General features: G+C 39.7%; 1 protein-coding gene across 1 annotated transcript in view; it reads right to left on the reverse strand.

Annotated features, from left to right (window-relative positions):
• Positions 1-18,997, reverse strand: part of TMPRSS12 (transmembrane serine protease 12) — a 144,700-nt gene that overhangs the window by 14,276 nt on the left and 111,427 nt on the right. Inside the window, exon 3 of the mRNA XM_004453693.2 lies at positions 7,227-7,495. Coding sequence (XP_004453750.1) covers positions 7,227-7,495 — 269 coding nt within the window. The remainder of the gene's footprint in view (positions 1-7,226; positions 7,496-18,997) is intronic.

Consider the following 18,997-nt stretch of genomic DNA (forward strand, 5'->3'; position numbering starts at 1 on the left):
TCTTCTTCTATTTCTTCCAGTTTTTGCTTTAGGTATTTGAAATTTTCTTTCTAAATGTAAGTATTTAGAGCTATACATTTACCTCTCAGTACTGCTTTTGCTGTGTCTGTATGCTTTGGCGTGCTTTTCATTTTCACTCATTTTGAGATATTTCATAATCTTCCTTGTGATTTCTTTTTTAACCCATTGGTTAAGATTATGATGTTCAATTTCCATTTATTTGTGAATTTTCCAATTTTCCCTCTATTATTAATTTTTAGCTTCACTTTTTTTATGGTCAGAGAAGATACATTGTATGATTTCAGTAGTTTTATATTTACTGAGACTTGATTTGTCAGCTAACAAATGATTCTATCTTCATGATAGATTTAAATCTTTCATTATGTAATTGCCTTCTTCATGCCTTTTAATGTGATTGTCCTAAAGTCTACTTTTTCCTAAGATTTATTTATTTATTCCACCCTCCCCCCCCCCCCCCAGTTGTCTGCTCTCGTGTCCATTCGCTGTGTGTTCTTCTGTGACCGCTTCTATCCTTAGCAGCAGCACTGGGAATCTGTGTTTCTTTTTGTTGCGTTGTCTTGTTGTGTCAGCTCTCCATGTGTGCGGCGCCATTCTTGGGCAGGCTGCACTTTCTTTCATGCTGGGCAGCCCTCCTTACGGGGTGCATTTCTTGCATGTGGAGCTCCCCTACTCGGGGGACACCCCTGCATGGCACAGCACTCCTTGCGCACATCAGCACTGCACATGGGCCAGCTCCACATGGGTCAAGGAGGCCCGGGGTTTGAACCGCGGACCTCCCATGTGGTAAATGGATGCCCTATCCATTGGGCCAAGTCCACTTCCCCTAAAGTCTATTTTGTCTGCTGTTTTTACAGTGGCACCAGTTTCCTTTCAGCTACAACTTACTTGGTATGCTTTCCTTTTACTTCAATCTTTCCATTTGCTTACATTTTAGATTCCCATTGCCTAAGTATGTATAGCTAAATTCTCTGCTCTCTACTCTTATTATCTTTTTAACTAGTGATTTAGTCTATTAGTATTTTTTGTGATTATGGATATACTTGAGCAGGTTTCTACTGCCTTATTTTGTACTTTCCATTCGTCTCACCTTTTCCTATGCTTCCAGTTTCTCCTTTTAAAAAAATAAATTGATCAAAACTTTGTCCTTATTTTCTTATCCCATTTGTTTATCACTACTAGTTTATGTTAGACCTTCTATTTTTATTATTAAAGGCTGCCTTTGAGCAGTGCTCAGAGATGTATTCACCAAGTGCAGTGACTGTCCTGTGATGATGGAGGAGGTTGAGGTTGTGGTTATGGGAGGAATGGGGTGAGGGGGGTGGGGGTATATATGGGGACCTCACATTTTTTTAATGTAACATTAAAAATAAATTAATAAAAAAAGCTGCCTTTGAAATTTGACCATTTATCCTTAACAAATCTAATGTTAATCATCTTAACACTTTTCCTGAATTATAGAAGGGCATGTGAACACTTTAACTCTCAACCCCTCCTGAAATACACATCCTTTTGTTTTTAGTATTTAAATTAGATCTTCTAAAAAATTTCATCAATTAGAAATTATTTTTACTGTATTCTAAGGTTTCTCAGTCTTGGCACTATTGACATTTTGAGACAGGTAGTTCTTTGTTGGGGTATGGGTGTGGAGGGGCCATCCTGTGCACTGTAGGATGTTGAGCAGCATTCCCGGTTTCTACACCCTGGATGTCAGTAGGAAACTTTCTCTTGCTCCAGTTGTGACAACCCAAAATTTGTCCAGACATTGCCAATGTCTCCTAGGGAAAAAGTGCCTACAGTAGAGAACCAAGGTTGTATGCAGACAGTATTTATGTTTACATAAATATTTACCTTTTTTTTTTTTTTGCTCATTACTCTCTCTTTCATCTCACACCTCCCTTCTGGCATCATTTTCTTTCTGGTTTTTCATTTTCTTTGGTGAAAAATAATATTCAGTTTTTTTCTAATTCTTGAATGACAGTTTTGCTGGATAGACAATTGTAGGTTCAGTCATTTTTCTCTCAGCAATTTGAAGATGTTATTTCATTGTTTTTGGATTTCATCATTGCTTTTGAGCTTTCTGAAAGCCAATCTGTAGTTTTTTCATAAGGATTTTTCTCTTTACTTTGGTTGTATTTAAGATGCCTTTGTTTCACAACTTCACTAAAACGTATGAAAAAGGATTATATTTTGACTTGGTTGGTATTGTGATTACTATATTTGGAATCATGTCTGTAATCTGGTATAGAAAAATGTCAGTAAAAGCCCATTGAAAATCGCCTCTCCTCTATTATATTTATTCTTTCTCCGTAGTATTCTAATTAGGTGTATATTAGACTTTCTCTTTCTAGCCTTATTATATGTTCTTTCACATTTTGCCCTGTTCTCTCTTGCAGCAGTCTAGAAGTTTCTTTCAATATATTTTCTGATTCACAACTTCTTCAGCTGTGTCTTATCTGATGTTTAGTTCATCCCAGTGAGTTTTTAAATTTTAGCAATTATGTTTTTCATTTTAAAGATTCTATTTGTTTTTCTATTAAATATGCCTGGATATTTTAGATTGTCTTCTTCTCATTTTCATTCTACTTTTCACTTTTTAAACATTTTCTGTATGTTTACTTTATAATCTATATCTATACTGTTAATATCTGAGATCTTTGGGGAACTTATTCTGTTTCATTATTTCTGTTGACTTTCATTATTAATCGTTTGTTTCATTATAAGTTTAGTGATCTTTGATTGTGATCTGATATTTGGTTGATCTTCCCACATCCCCCTCTCGCCCTGCTGTTTTCGCTGTGTCCATTTGCTGTGTGATGTTCTTTACCTATTTCTTTTTGTCTTCTCTTCTCATTTTTTCTCTTCTAGGATTCAGCAGGATTCTCTCGAATCAATCCTGGGGACCTGTGATGTAGAGAGAGGTTCCCTGTCACCTGCACCACCTCACAGTTCCTGGTTTCTACTGTGCTTCACCTTTACTCTCTCCTTTATCTCTCATCATCTTGCTGCATGACTCACTTTCGTGGGCACTTGGCTCACTATGCAGGAACGCTTTTCTTTTTTTTTTTCTTTTTTTACCAAAAGGCCCCTGGGATCGAACCTGGGAAGCCCTGTCACTTGAGCCACATCTGCTTCCCTGGTTTTAATCTTTAGAAATCCTAAGTGCCTTCTGACCTGGTACCACTTTGGCCCACTGAGTTTATTTCAGTTGTTATTTTTTCCTATTATCATAGCTAGCTGTTTGGGTCTTTTTCTTATCTTCAAACTCTTTATTCATATTTTAAAGCATATCTTTTATTTCTTGTAATACACATTTTCTGTATTCTCTAATGATTCCAATATCTTACTCATACTATCTTGTTTTCTTTTGGTATATAATGATTTTTTAAAAATTATAATATGCTCATTTTCAATTTAACTGGCTAAACTCTTTGAGATCTTAGATGAAATTGTGTTTCTGTACAAATGATTTGTATTTAATCCTGTAAGGCACTTGGGAACATAACCAGTCTAAAACTTATTTAAGGTAAATTTTTACTCATGTAATGTGATTTGGGGTAGCAAATCCACATGAGGGTTGTTTGTAGTTATATATTTTCTGGAGATTTCTACCTTTTCCCCATTGGGCAGTTTTCCTGGCAACCCTGAGGACTGGGTAGAGGTTGTGGATGTTTTGGTTGTATTTGGTTCATTCCTTTTTTCCAAACTCTTATTTAGAAAGAATTACACATATCAGGAAGTTGCAAAAATCTACAGAGGTACAGTGTACTCTTTACCTACTCTCTCCCGATCATTAAATCTTATTTAACTATAGGACAGTATCCAAACCAGGAAATTGACATTGGTACAATGTGTATGTATAGTTATATGCTACCTTATCACATGTATAGATTCATGTAATTACCACCACAATCAAGATACAGACCTATTAAGCCATCACACAAATTTCTCCCATGCTACCTAAACCCTTTCCTACTGGCAACTAGTAATCTACTCTCCATCTCTATTAATTTTGTCATTTTGAGAATGTTATATAAATGTAATTATAAAATATGTGGCCTTGTGAAATTGGCTTTTATTTCAGAATGCCCTTGCGGTACATATAAATTGTTGCATGTATCAATAGTTAATCTCTTTTAATTGCTTGTATTGTTCCATGGTATGGATGCACTACAGTTCGTTTAGTCATTCACATATTGAAGAACATTTTGATTATTTTTAGTTTTTGGCTATACAAATAAAAATATTCATTTACAAGTTTTTGTGTGGATATAAGTTTTCATTTACCTGGGATAAATGCCCAGGAGTGACTGTTAGGTCATATGGAAAGTATATGTTCAGTGATTAAGAAACAGTAGCTCTGTTGTTTGGTGGGTTCACATTTAGGAATTTTATGCCTTGACAGACCAACCCTTTTATCATTTTGTAATGTCCTTCACTGTTCCTGTAAATTTTCTCTGCTCTGAAGTTTATGTTTTCAATAGATAGATATTGCTATATTTTTCCCATTCTGTAACTTTCAACCAAACTATGTCATTATATTTGAAGGAAACTATATGTATTATGAATGAACTGTATACTGGGACAATTTGTCTGACTCATTTGTATTTTAAGGCTATAGTATGTTGTTCACCTTCATGGGAAGTATGTCACTCTACTTGGGCAAGCTTTGTTCCTGGACCCCCATAAGGCATCAAATAAGATAATGCATATAAAATGCTTTTCATTTTATTAAGAATCTAGCACTGAATACCTGGTCACTGCTTCTATCATAGTTCTAACTGTTGTTGAAAGATTCATTAACTTGCCCTTGGTCATTATAATGCTCATGTTCTTTTCCCTATACCATGTTGCTTTCCTTATGTTCCTTAAAAAGTATTCATGGGGAATTTAAAAAAATAACAGGTCTTACATATATTTATCGCTATCCTGTCTAAATAATCCACAAATACTTAAATGGTTGGGCTTGTACAGAGTAGGAAAATAAAAAGGCCTTAATCTGAAATATTCCTAACTAGATTATGATTGCCTAAAGAACAGTTTAGTGTAATTGTTAAATTTTAGACTTTATAGTCACAAAGACTTGGATTTCTGTTCCAGCTTCTTAACCTCTGAGGTCCTCAAATTTCTGTTAAATGGGAACAGTAGGCGGCGGACTTGGCCCAGTGGTTAGGGCGTCCATCTACCACATGGGAGGTCCGCGGTTCAAATTCCGGGCCTCCTTGACCTGTGTGCAGCTGGCCCATGCGCAGTGCTGATGCACGCAAGGAGTGCTGTGCCACGCAGGGGTGTCCCCCGCGTACAGGAGCCCCACGCACAAGGAGTGCGCCCCGTGAGGAGAGCCGCCCAGCACCAAAGAAAGTGCAGCCTGCCCAGGAATGGTGCCGCACACACGGAGAGCTGACACAGCAAGATGATGCAACAGAAAGAAACACAGATTCCTGTGCCGCTGACAACAACAGAAGCGGACAAAGAAGATGCAGCAAATAGACACAGAGAACAGACAACCGGGGTGGGGGGGGGAAGGGAGAGAAATAAATAAATCTTAAAAAAAAAAAAAGGGAACAGCAACGTTAACTCCCTACTAGAATTACTGGGAGAATAAAATAATATATAAAAAACACTGCCCAGAACATGGTAAATGCTCTCAAATAGTTGTTTTTATTATCAAAGGTAGAGATGTTGTTTTCTGTTTTTTTATTCCTGTCATTAGTTCAGTCAACAACATATATTTAATGCTTCTATGTCCAGTAAAGGATATACCTAGCAATTGACCAGCATGTACTAAAAAGGTCATTAAATAAAAAGAAAGCCAAATTTGATTCTTTACAGCCAGGAGTTTCAGACAGGCATTTCTACCACAGAGTTAGCTCCATCATCTGAGTCTAAGGAATGACAGAAACACTTGGATCTATTATTCTAAGAATGTTTAAAGGCTTAAGTATCTTGGCATGTGTCACCACAGAAAGTCTCTATTTCTGCTTTGAAGGAAAATTTTCTCCTTCCCACAAGCAAGAAAAAAATACAGGCAATAAAAAAAGAGACATTTCCTTTGTGTTGGTGTATACAGACCTATCTTTTAAACCCATAATATAAAGACAGAGAAATATCTAAAAAGGTTGACTCTCCTGTGCCAATAATATGGAAAACATGAATCTCTGGACTGACCATGTAATAGCCAGGCCCTGAGCCTCAACAGACTTGCAACTCCTACACTCTGGTTTATTGGACTTACCCCACTCAGCTAACATGGAGGTGAAGAAGGTCAACCACCACACCAGGGAGCCAAGAATGCCTACAACTGAAAGCAGGAGAATTGCATCCAGCATCCATGTGGAATCTAAGCCCCCTCTTGATATAGATGTGGAGTGGACATGGCCATTCTAGGGTCCACAGGATGGAGGAATAGTGAATGGATTAGAGTGGACTTACTGATATTCTATTCATGAACTATTGTGATTAGTAATCGAAGAAAATGTGGCATCGGTGTGGAGAAAGTGGCATTGGGGGTAGGGAGTGGGAGGAAGAGGTGTGATGTGGGACATTTTCAGGGGTTGGAGTTGTCCTGGGTGGTGCTGCAGGGACAGTTACCGGACATTGTATGTCCTCCCATGGCCCACTGGGTGGAATGTGGGAGAGTGTGGCCTATGGTGTGGACCACTGAAAATGAGGTACAGCGGTCTTCAGAGATGTACTCACCAAATGCAATGAATGTGTCATGATGATGGAGGAGGTGGTTGTTATGGGCGGAGGAGTGGGGTGAGGGGGGTGGGGGGTATGTGGGGACATCCTATTTTTTTAATGTAACATTAAATAAAGAGAAAAAAAATATGGAAAACGTGTCAGTAAAATTCAGAATGGGAAACAGATGTGGCTCAAGCAGTTGAGCTCCCATCTGCCATACAGGTTCAGTTCCTGGTGCCTCCTAAAGAAGACAAGCAAGACAGAGACAGCAAGCTGACACAACGGGCTGACTCAGTGAGCTGACGCAACAGAGACACAAGAAAGAAAACACAATGAGACACAACAAAGCAGGGAGCAGAGATGGCTCAACTGTTCCCATCCAACATGGGAGGTCCCTGGTTTAGTTCCAGTGCCTCCTAAAATTAAAAAAACAACAACACACACAACGAACAGACACAGTGAGTGCAAACAACAAGGGAGGGGGGAAGAGAAATCTTAAAAAAAAAAATTCAGACTGTATTTACCTTCTTCTTCTGTTCTTCCCCAACCACCTATGAAACATTTTGTTTTTTGGCTCAAGTTGTGGAAAACATCAAAAGGTAGACAAATAGGCTGAATATAGGCATTATATGCCACTGCTTTTTGTAAATGAAAAATCGCAATATCATTTGCGAAAGAGTCCATTTTAAAATCTGGATGGACAATGATTGCTTTAACTTTTATCTTCTTAGTGTATGAAGAGCGCATATAAACATTATTACTTCCAATCACAGCTCTCCACATTAAAGGATTTCTGAAAGAAAGTAAATGTTCTTGTTATGTTTTTATAACCAAGTAAATATTCTTAGCTCTCACTAATTTTCCCACATTAATAGCAAAAAAAATCGTAACCCTACTTTCATATTTTGTAAGGTGTCAACATGATATAGGAAAGAAGAAAAAGATCACGATAAGAGTCCAGAAATATATCCAAGCATGTAAGAATTTAATTTATAATTCAAGTAGCATTTCTTACTAATGGGCAAAAGGATGGATTATCCAATTAATAATACTGGAACAGGTAGCTAACCATTTGAAGAGAGAAACTCAGATCTCTGGGCTACACTATAAACTCCAAATATTTAAATATAAGAAAAATTTAAGAATTCCTATATATTTTTTATATATCGTAAACTTTATATTTAAAGAGCTATTTTTCATGAGTTCCAATTATCTGAGGTTTGTGTCAAAATAATTTAGGGGGTGGCAAGTTGGTAGTGGTACTGATGAAACAAGATCATGTATGAGTTAATAACTTGAAATTAGGTCATGGATATATGGCAGTCCACGAAACTATCCTGTCTGCTTTTGTAATTTTTTGAAGTATTATAGAATGAAAAATTTTGTATATTAAATTAGCATGAAAAATTTAAAAATTAAACCAGAAATAGGAATGAATATAAAATATCGACATGAGAAAAGGTTTTCTAAAACATGACACTAAAAGAAAGAACAACAAGCAATTAACCTTGAAACAAACCTTATGCTACTGAAATAAACCAGCCACAAAAGAACAAAAATGCCTGATTCCTCTTACATGAAATATCTAGGATAAGCAAATTCATAGAGACAAGGTTGATTAGAGGTTATGAGGGGCTGGAGAAAAGGAGAAAATGGGGAGTCGTTGCTTAGTGGGTAGTTTCTGGCTGGGGTGATGAAAACGTTTTGGTAACCAGTGGTGGAGAAGGTTCTATAATGTTGTAAATGTCATCAATGCCATGAATGGTACACTTAAAATGGAAAAAAAGGCAAATTGTGTTATATATGTTACTACAATAAAATTTTAAAAAACAAATGAACAAGCAGCACCAAAAACAAACTTACGTGAGGAGATCAACAATTAAAACCCCAAATAATTAACAGTTGTTGTATTTGCAATGGATTAGGAAGGAGAAACTTTAACTTCATGCACTTTTGTTTACAGAAGCTGAGTCACTTTGTTTTTTGCTTTTGACAAATGCTGAGATACATTTTGATCCTTCAAAGTGGCAAAGTATATATGAGAATATGTGAGCATGTTTATGTTTGATGGTGACACTCAGTAAAGATGTATTAGGCAGCGTTCTCTAGGGAAACAGAACCAAAAGAAGATATCTGTAAATAGTATGCAATTTTTATAAACTTGTCCAAGCAACTGTAGGGAGCACAAGTACAAATTCCATAGGGCAGACTGCAAACTGGGGGTCCCGTGAAGGTCCTTGATGAGCTCCCCAGGAGGTGCTAGCTGTCTGAAGTAGAAATTACCATTTCTACTTCTCTCCTCTAATGCTGCAATCACTTCCCCTTTTAAGGCCTTCAAATGACTGTGAGAATCTCACTCATTGCTGATGGCAATTTCCTCAGATGATTGTAGATATAACCGGCTATCATGCAATCTACTCTCTGATGATTAAAACTCCAAGAAATGCCCTTGTATTATAATTAGCCCAATGCTTTCTTGACCAGACAACTGACCACCATTACATGGCTGAGTTAAAACATTAGCCTAACCATCACAGTTAGGCTAATGTGATGTATCACCTTAACCATACTTAATGTCTAAATAAATATATATCTCCACCTAACAGTATTCAGTTGTCCTGCATACAACCGGAAATGCACTAAATCCCTCCCGAATAGGGTTCAATTCTTGGGGGGTAATCAATCTTAAACTTGATGTCATTAAATGCTATGACATAAACCTATTACAACTTACGCCATGTATAAGGAGAAAGCCAGGGAAGAAAACAAAGATATTTGTTGTATGAACATATACAAACATAATGAAAACAAAACGTGGAAGGAATATGCATGACCATTACAGTCCTCATTTCTGTAACTGGTCACATGGTCAAAGATTCCATTTTTATTACCTTTTTTTAAAAATTTATTTTATTGAAATATATCACCCACACACAAACGTACTTAAGCAATAAGTGAATAGCAATAGTTGTGAACTTAGAAAACAAACATATATAACATCATACAGGACTCTCATAACTCACCCTACCACCAATACCTTACATTGTTGTTAAACCTTTTTAACTAATGATTAAAGAGCATTGTCAAAATATTACTACTAACCAAAGTATTTTCCCCCAACACTCCCTATAATCTTTATATCATTTATATATGAACATACATAAACAATTAAGTGTATAGTCAAAGTTGTGAAGTTACAAAACAAACATACATAACACCATACAGGGCTCTCATACATCAACCCTCCACCAGGAAGCGGACTTGGCCCAGTGGTTAGAGCATCCGTCTACCATATGGGAGGTCTGCGGTTCAAACCTCGGGCCTCCTTGACCCGTGTGGAGCTGGCCCACGCGCACTGCTGATGCGCGCAAAGAGTGCTGTGCCACGCAGGGGTGTCCCCCGTGTAGAGGAGCCCCACACGCAAGGAGTGTGCCCTGTAAGGAGAGCCGCCCAGCGTGAAAGAAAGTTCAGCCTGCCCAGAAATGGTGCCACACACAAGGAGAGCTGACACAAGATGATGCAACAAAAAGAAACACAGATTCCCATGCTGCTGACAAGAGAAGCTGACAAAGGCGACGCAGCAAATAGACACAGAACAGACAACTGGGGTGGGGGGAGGGAAGAGAAATAAATAAATCTTTAAAAAAACAAAACAAAACCCTCCACCAACACCTTGCATTGTCGTGAGATGTTTGTACAAATTATGAAAGAATATTGTCAAAATATTACTACTAATTATAGTCCTTATCTTACATTTGGTGTGTTTTTCTCTCAACACACCTTATTATTTTTCAAATATATTTTTTGTGAAAGAAGTTGTAAACTTATAAAACAATCATGCACATATGCAGAATTCCAAAGCAATACCCCTCAATCTACTATTCTGTGGTGGAACATTGCTTACAGATAATTTAATAACATCTGATTGTTACCATGTCCATAGTATACATTTGACTCACATTTTCCATACTGCCCCATTATCAACACAGTACATCTTTGGCATAGATGCAAGAATATTATATTATTATTGCTAACCACCTTCTTATACTACCCATTCCACGTTCCCTTTACCCTCAGCAAGCACCTCAGCTGGCCATGGTTCTTTGCTTGGTGGTGACCCAAACTTTCATTCCTGAAGGTTCTGGAACATTGTAGTCCTGCCTGGATTGGGTTGCTGCAATTTTCCATTGACTTTAATCACAGGGCATGGTAGTACTAAGAGATGCCCTAGGGGATATCCTATATCCAGGCAAACTTCTTTACCTCCATTAAATAGGTGCAGGTCTATTTCCCTTTGATAGTCAGGATCAATCACCCCAGCCAGTAGAGTAATTTCCTTCTTTGCCTGTCATTCAGAGGCATAAGAAGCGCAAAGGGACAAGGTGGCAGTCTTAAATTCCATTTCAGTAGAATTGCTGTTGTTTTCCTGGTGGAAGCTCTCTTCCTTTTGGAACTCAGATCTGTAGATCAGCAGAGCTTAAGGTTGAAGGGACAGGAAGCAAAAATGTTCCTAGTGGTCACTAGGGGTAATAGTGAGTGGTGCCACTCCCATTTCCACCCCTTGACTTCTGGACCCATGAATCCTGGCTATGGGAGAAACAGCACCTTAGAGTGGACACTGATTAAGAGCATGCACAGCCTTCTGAAGAATACCGCCCCAGCCCTGCAAGGTATCGCCACCTGGTTGGCACCATAATTGAGTCTCCAAAAGGCCATTCCATCGTTCTGTCAGTCCAGCTGCTTCAGAATGATAAGGAACATGGTAAGACCAGTGAATTCCATGAGCATATGTCCATTTCCACACATCATTTTTGTGAAGTAGGTTCTGTGATCAAAAGTAATGCTGTGTGGAATACCATGGTGGTGGATAAGACAACATTTGTTAAGTCCACAGAAGGGAGCATGGAAGAGGCATTGCAAGCAGGGAAGACAAACTCATATCCAGAGTATGTATCCACTTCCCCTTCCATGATGAAAATGGTCCAATGTAACCAACCTCCCACCAGATAGCAGACTGATCACCTGGGGGAATGGTATCTTATTGGGGCCTGGGTGTTGCAGATTAGGCACTCTGCAGTGGCTACACCCAAGTCAGCCTTGGTGAGAGTAAGTCCATGTTGCTGAGCCCATGCAGAACCTCCATCCCTTCTACCATGGCTACTTTGTTCATGAGCCCATTAGACAATGACAGGAGTGGCTATGGAAAGAGGCTAAATGCTAGCCACAGAGCAGATCATCTCATCCACTTGATTAAAATTTTCCTCTGCTGAAGTCACCCTTTGGTGCGCATTCATGTGGGACACAAATATTTTCATGTTTTGCCCACTCAGAAAGTACTTTCCACACACCTCTTCCCTAGGCCTCTTCGTCACCAATTTTCCAAACATGCTCCTCCAAGTCCATGACCCTCCAGCCAAACCATTGGCAAGAGCCCATGAATCAGTATTCAATCATACTTCTGGCTATTTCTCCTGCCAAGCAAAATGAACAACCAGGAACAATGCTTGAAGTTCTGACCACTGGGAGAATTTCCTCTCACCACTCTCCTGCAGGGACCAGAAAGGGGCTGTAGTGCTGCAGCTGTCCACTTTCAGGTGGTACTTGTACATCATGCAGAACTTCTGTAAAATTGGTCCATATTTTCTCTTAGTGTATTCGTCAGCCAAAGGGTGCTGATGTTAAATACCAGAAATTGGTTGGTTTTTACAAAGGGTTATTTACTTGGGGTTGGAGCTTACAGATACCAGGCCATAAAGCATAAGTTTTCATGTGTTGGAGCAAGATGGCTGCCAACGTCTGCGAGGGTTCAGGCTTCCCAGGTTCCTCCCTCCCAGGGTCTTGCTTCTCTCTGGGTTCAGGGCTCCTCTCTTCCCAGGGCTTGCTTCTTCCTGGGCTCAGGGTTAACTCTCCTCCTGGGGCTTGCTTCTTTTTCCTCTGTGAGCTTACTTCCTGGGGCTCCAGCTTAAGACTTCAGCATCAAGCTCTAACATCAAAAACCCTCAAACTGTGTCCTTTGCCATGTATTTTATCTGTGAGTCCCCACTCACCAAGGGGTGGAGACTCAATGCTATAATGACGAGTCCTAATCAAAGCCCTAATCATAATCACGCCAGTACAGACCAGATTACAAACATAATCCAATATCTATTTTTGGAATTCATAACCATATCAAACTGCTATACTCAGTTAACTGATTGTAAAGAACTCCCTAAGAGGCCATAGCTGTGGGCTGGGAAAGAGAAAGTAACATGGCAGATATGACCATGGACATTCCAGCCACTTCCTCATCTAACCTGTGCCTTCAGAACCTGCTCAAGCTCTATCTCATATATACCACTTCCATTTTATTATGGAGTGCTACTGTGCTTACCCAACTTTATGGTTTGGCATGTCAGGCAATACCCAGCTCATGATAGGCAACTCAGGTTTCATGATAACTTGGTGTCCATGGTTAAGCCTGCAGTCTCTATTAAGGCCCAATAGCAGGCCAAAGCTGTCTCTCAAAAGGAGAGTAGTTATCTGCAGGGGATGGTAGGGCTTTGCTCCAAAATCCAAAGGGTCTTGTGATTATCCTATATGGGCCAGCCAGAGGCTCCAGATGACATCTGTATTTGCCACTGACAGTTCCAGCTCTATTGGATCTGCTGGATCTTACGGTCTAAGTGGCAGTGCAGCTTGCACCACAGCCTGGACCTGTTGCAGAGCCTCCTCTTATTCCAGTCCCCACTGAAAACTAGCAGTTTTCCTGGTCAGTATGTCAGTCTACCAAAGGGCTGCTAATATTTAGTTCCAGAAATCTGTTAGCTTTTATAAAGGGTATTTAATTGGGATAAAAGCTTACTAATCAAGGCTGTGGAAAGGCCAACTCAAGGTACCATAAAAGGTATTTTCTCACCAAATTCAGCTGCCACATGTTGAGCAAGATGGCATGCGATCACTGGTAGGTTTTGGTTTTCTATTTGGGGCTTCCTCTTCCTGTTATGCTTCATGGGACCAGCTTCTTCCCCATCTCAGCTGTAGGCTGGCATAGGTCTTTTCTCTCCTGGTTTCCTCTCTCTTCTGGCATAGGGTTCCTTTCTTTCCAGGCCATCTGTATCAGTCTCAGCTGTTCTGTTCTCTTTCAAGGTCAGCTGCAAACTATCAGGCAAATGGCTCCTCTCTCCCGAGGCCCCAGGTTCAAAAATGATAGTGCTCTCTGTCCCTGTGTTTTTGAATAACTTCTATATCAGACCAGCAAGGGGATGGAGAATCAACCAGAGCCACGCCCTCTGATGCAGTCAAATCTAAATACCTAATCTTAATAGGTAATCTAAACAAAGACATCTTACCTGAAGTTAATGTAATCAAATGGTATCACACTGAGAGGAACAGATTCGTTTACGATCTTTCTCTTTTGGGTTTTGTGAAATAATCTCTAACTATCACACTGATAAATGGGCTGAAGTAGCACATCCAAAAACAGAATATGTTTTCTCCAAAATCTGAAGAGGCTAACTAAGCAATGTGCTTCTTTTTTGGTCATAGGAGGGGCCAGATGCAACAGCTTATCCTTCACATTAAAAGGTATATCTTGGCGTGATCCACACACTACTGCAAACCTAGAAATTTCACCAAGGTAGAAGTTTCCTTTATTTTTATTGGATTTATCTCCCATCCTCTCTCATGCCAATAAGTCTAGAGTAATTGCTACTTCTCGCTCACTAGGTCCAATCAGTACGATATCATCAATATTAATGGACCTGTGTGATGTCCTGTGGGGAGGGAGAGATGACCAAGGTTCTTGCAGACAATATTAAGACATACGGCTTGAGAGTTGATATACCCCTAAGGTAGGACAGTGAAAGTATACTGCTGGCCTTGCCAGCGGAAAGCAAACTGTTTCTAGAAGTCCTTGCCTATGGAAATTGAGAAAAAGCATTTGCCAAATAATAGCTCCATACCAGGTACTAGGGGAGGTGCTGATTTGCTCAAGCAGTGATAGCACATCTGGAACAGCAGCTGCAACTGGTGTTACCACCTGGTTAAGTTTATGATAATCTCCTGTTATCCTCCAAGAGCCATCTGTTTTCTGCATAGGCCAAATAAGAGAGCCGAATGGGGATGTGGCTGGAAACATTGCTCTTGCATATTTCAAATACTTGATGGTGTCGCTGATCTCTGCAATCGCTCCAGGAACCTGATACTGCTTTTGATTTACATTTTCCTAGGTAGGGACAGTTCTTGTAGCTTCCACTTGGCCTTTCCTACCATAATAGCCCTCACTCCACAAGTTAGGGATCCAATGTGGGGATTCTGGCAGTTACTGAATATTACATTTATGCAGTCTGAAACTGGGGAAATAACTACAGAATGGGTCCAGAAAGCCAGTGGACCCACTATGAGATGGATCTGAGTTATAACTCCATCAATCACCTATCTCCATAATCCTCTATTCTCACTGGTGGACCACAGTGATGTTTTGGGTCTCCTGGAATTAATGTCACTTCTGAGGCAGTGTCTAATAATCCCTGAAATGTCTGATCATTTCCTTTTCCAATGTACAGTTATCCTGGTCAAAGGCTATATATATAGGTCTCTTTAGGGGATAACTGGCAGATTAACAGTATAAATTTTGAGCAGTGTAAAAGCATCCTTTTACAAAGGGGACCCGGCCTTCCCCTCATTCAAGGGGCTCTGGGTTTGGAAAACTGTCTCAAGTCTGGGAATTAAGGGGTTGTGACTCTGTTTCTGTAATTCAAGTAAGCTTTTGCTCACTTGAACTAGAACACTTCTGATTATACAGATCAAGTAGGAATTTAGTAGACTGCCCATCTCTTTTACTTCTAGGTATCCCATGACCTATTAGCCAACACCACAGGTCTATGTGACTCAGAATCTTTGATTGCTGCTTTGAGGCTGCTTTTCGATGTGGTAGCCATGCCCACCTTGTCTTTGGCAATTCAGTGCTGCTACGTGGCTTCTTCTGACCTGGATCCAATCATTTCCATAGTGTTTAAGGATTGTACTTCCATGACACGAGTTCCCACAGTAATATCTGACCTACAAAGAAGAGAAACCACAGAGCTCTCCAAGGAAGATGGAGTTAGTTTCACAAATTTATTCCTCATAGTCCTGATGAAAGGTAGGTGCGCTGGACATTCCTGAGGTGGATGGACAGTTCTTAAATGGTGAATCCATTCTAGCATTACAATCTCTTTAAGCCATTGGATCCCCTCATCTACAGTGTATCAGGGTAAATGGGGCATCTCGACCTCAGACATTGTAGGCCCATGCTTATCGTCCATGTTTCAGTTAGGCACCCGAACATAATGTTAGGGCTCCCTCTAACCCCTCCTGCTACAACACTGAATTCAGAATCTCTGATTAGTGGACCCATATCGATAAATTCAGCCTGATCCAACTGTTTCTCCCACCATTATCCCATATCCTTAATATCCATTCCCACACATACTCCCCTGATATTTGTCAATAAAAACTGGAGAACTCATGCATTTCTTTTAAAGTATAGCGTATGTCCTCATACTTTTTACTTCACCTTTGGGGGCTTCTTGTGCTTTTAGTCTAGTTATAAGTCTGGAAGAGAAAAGGCATGGTGGGGGTGGGTAAGGAGAAGAATTAGAAGGGTCTTGCAAGGTAATTACCTCAGGGCATTACCTTGCATTTTCATCTGGTGAGGCAAGATTCATCTCCTCAAGTCAGGGTGGAGGTTGAGCAATGGTTTCTTCAGGGCAGGCTGGAGGTTGGGTAGTACATCCTTGAGGTTGGGTAGTATCCTTGTCAGGGCAGGAGGAGGCATGGACTCCCTGAGGTAGGCTGGAGTTTGGATGATACAAGCTTGACACTGGGTGGTCTCCACAGGGCAGGCCATTACAGATTTATCTGGCCAAGTCTCAGCAGAACTTAGGGTTTCAATATCCCCACTGCCATAATCACCAACCCATATTCAGGGTTCCACTCATTTCCAATAAATGCCCTTACTTGAATAATAGACACCTTGCAAGAATGAGATTTTAGTTTCCATTGTAAATCTGATACTCACACAGTGAGACTCTGAGTCTGATTTTCGGAGATCTAAAGCCTGCGGCTATGTGAAACAAGATTTTCTTTCAGGGCACAAAGAAATTTTCAGATCACTATGTGGCACTTAGGTTGGATACTTGAAACCTTCATTCAGTTCATCCTTTTCTTTTGTAACTGTATCCAGCATCTTTAGAAACAGCCAGCCAACATCACTGTACCTTTTAACTCCACAAAACTCTGTTAAGGTGTTAAAAACACTCCTACCCAGAGCCTGGCCTCTTATAAGCATGGAAGTAGTCATATCCAGTGGTGATATTTTGATATCTCTATTGCCAACTCATGCCATGGACCATCAGTGGCCTCTTGATTACTGGAAAGAGAGTTATTAGTGTCCTTGAATCTAATCAGAATAGAGAGCCAATTGCAAAAATCATAGAACCAATTCAGAAATCCCACTTTTAAGATTCTATTTCTCAAGAAACAGTCCTGGTACCAAGCTGGATTAATCAGAGTTCTCTAGTGAAACAGAACCAATGGAAGATATCTGTAAATAGTATGAGACTTTATAAAATTGTCTCACATGATTTTGTGGATGCACAAGTCCAAATTCCATAGGGCAGGCTGCAAACCAGGAACTCTGATGAATGTCCTTGGTGAGTTCCTAGGAGATGCTGCCTGTCTGAAGTAGAGATGGGAATTCTCTCCTCAAATGCTGAAATCACTTCTCCTTTTAAGGCCTTCAGCTGATTGGATGAGACCTCTCTCATTGCTGATGGCAATCTCCTCAGTTGATTGTAGATATAACCAGCCATCTATACAATCAAATCACTGATGATTGAAGTCCTTGAAAATAAAAAATAAAAATAAAATTTTTAAAAGGAAAAAAATAAAGCTCTTGAAATGTCCTTGCACAGGGCTCTAGGGGAAAGTGCAAAGACGATAAGCAAAGAGAGGATTCTACTATAAAGGAAATGGCTCCCTCTTCATCATCATCCTCAGCTGGTGGGGTCAGGAGAAGTTCTGTCACAGGATCTGGTTTCAGGGTCTCAGACTTTCCCCCACCACAGAAAGCACTTTTCACCTACTCCAAAGGAGCTGGAGAGATGTTAGAAGATGGCTCTGAGAGGTTCCTCTCTGAATCTGTTTTCAGCTATCAAGTGGCAGCTACACTTTAACAGGTGAAACATGATCAGCAAGTTGCTCGATGGAAAAACTAGCTGGATTGGTAGAAGAGCTGGAGGTGGCTGAATGGCACCAAGCAGCTGCTGGGGTTCACACCTTCATCAGATTGATGTTGATTTGGATGACCACCTCTGCAGCACAGCAAGGGCAGACAAAGCCAGCAAAGGATTTTTCTTACACCTTCCATAGCCACTCAGAGATTAATGGCTACATCACTGAATTGTTTCTTCACCTCCATACTTCTCTCTTCAGTCCACAGGCAACAAATACTTAAATGTGCGGTCTTATGGGGAAAACTTGATTTGTTTTTTAAAGTATTGGAAATCAGATTAAGACAATAGGTTTAAGAGATATTTATAAAACTAAACAAACCAGGTAGGACACATGTCAAAATTGACCACCTGAATGGTGTCTGTCCTGTCATTCATTCAGTACCTGGAAATTCTCACCAGTCAAGTCCAAGGTCAAGATCTGTAGTTATGAAATACAGCATTTCTGACCTAAAACACTTCTTTTTGCAGATTATTTCAATTCAGGACCTGTCTGAATGAGGAATTTCTAAAGGATCAGTTTTCTTTTTTTTTTTTTTTTCTATTTTGAGACATCTAGGTCTACAGATTCTAACTTTTTCTAACCTCTTCTAGACCTGCCAAGTGCTGGCAAAAATAATTGTTTTTTGAATGTTGAAGCACTCTAAAAATAAAGCAGTAAGCAAGCTCTTTTAAACACAGAATCCTGAGTTCATGTCATCAGTAGACTAAAGCAATTCTGTAGCAAATACATCCTTTGAAGGAGCTGGAAAAAAAAAAAGACAAAGAAAAAGAAATGCCCTTGCATTACAATTATCCCAGTGCTTGCTTGATCAAACAACTGGGCACCATTATATGGCCAAGTTTACACATTAGCCTAAACATCAGAACCATCAGAAGGCAAGAGTTAAGGGAACACAGGAAGCATTATTCACTGCAGAACATATGTTGCCGAAGTGCCTACCTATTTATAGTTCAAGAACCTATTAAAGTTGCATTGTATTTGACCTTCAATCTACCTCTGAGACTCTATCCTAAGAAAACAGAAGATGAACATAACAATT

Source organism: Dasypus novemcinctus, chromosome 12 (assembly GCF_030445035.2).
Source record: "Dasypus novemcinctus isolate mDasNov1 chromosome 12, mDasNov1.1.hap2, whole genome shotgun sequence".
NCBI lineage: Eukaryota > Metazoa > Chordata > Mammalia > Cingulata > Dasypodidae > Dasypus > Dasypus novemcinctus.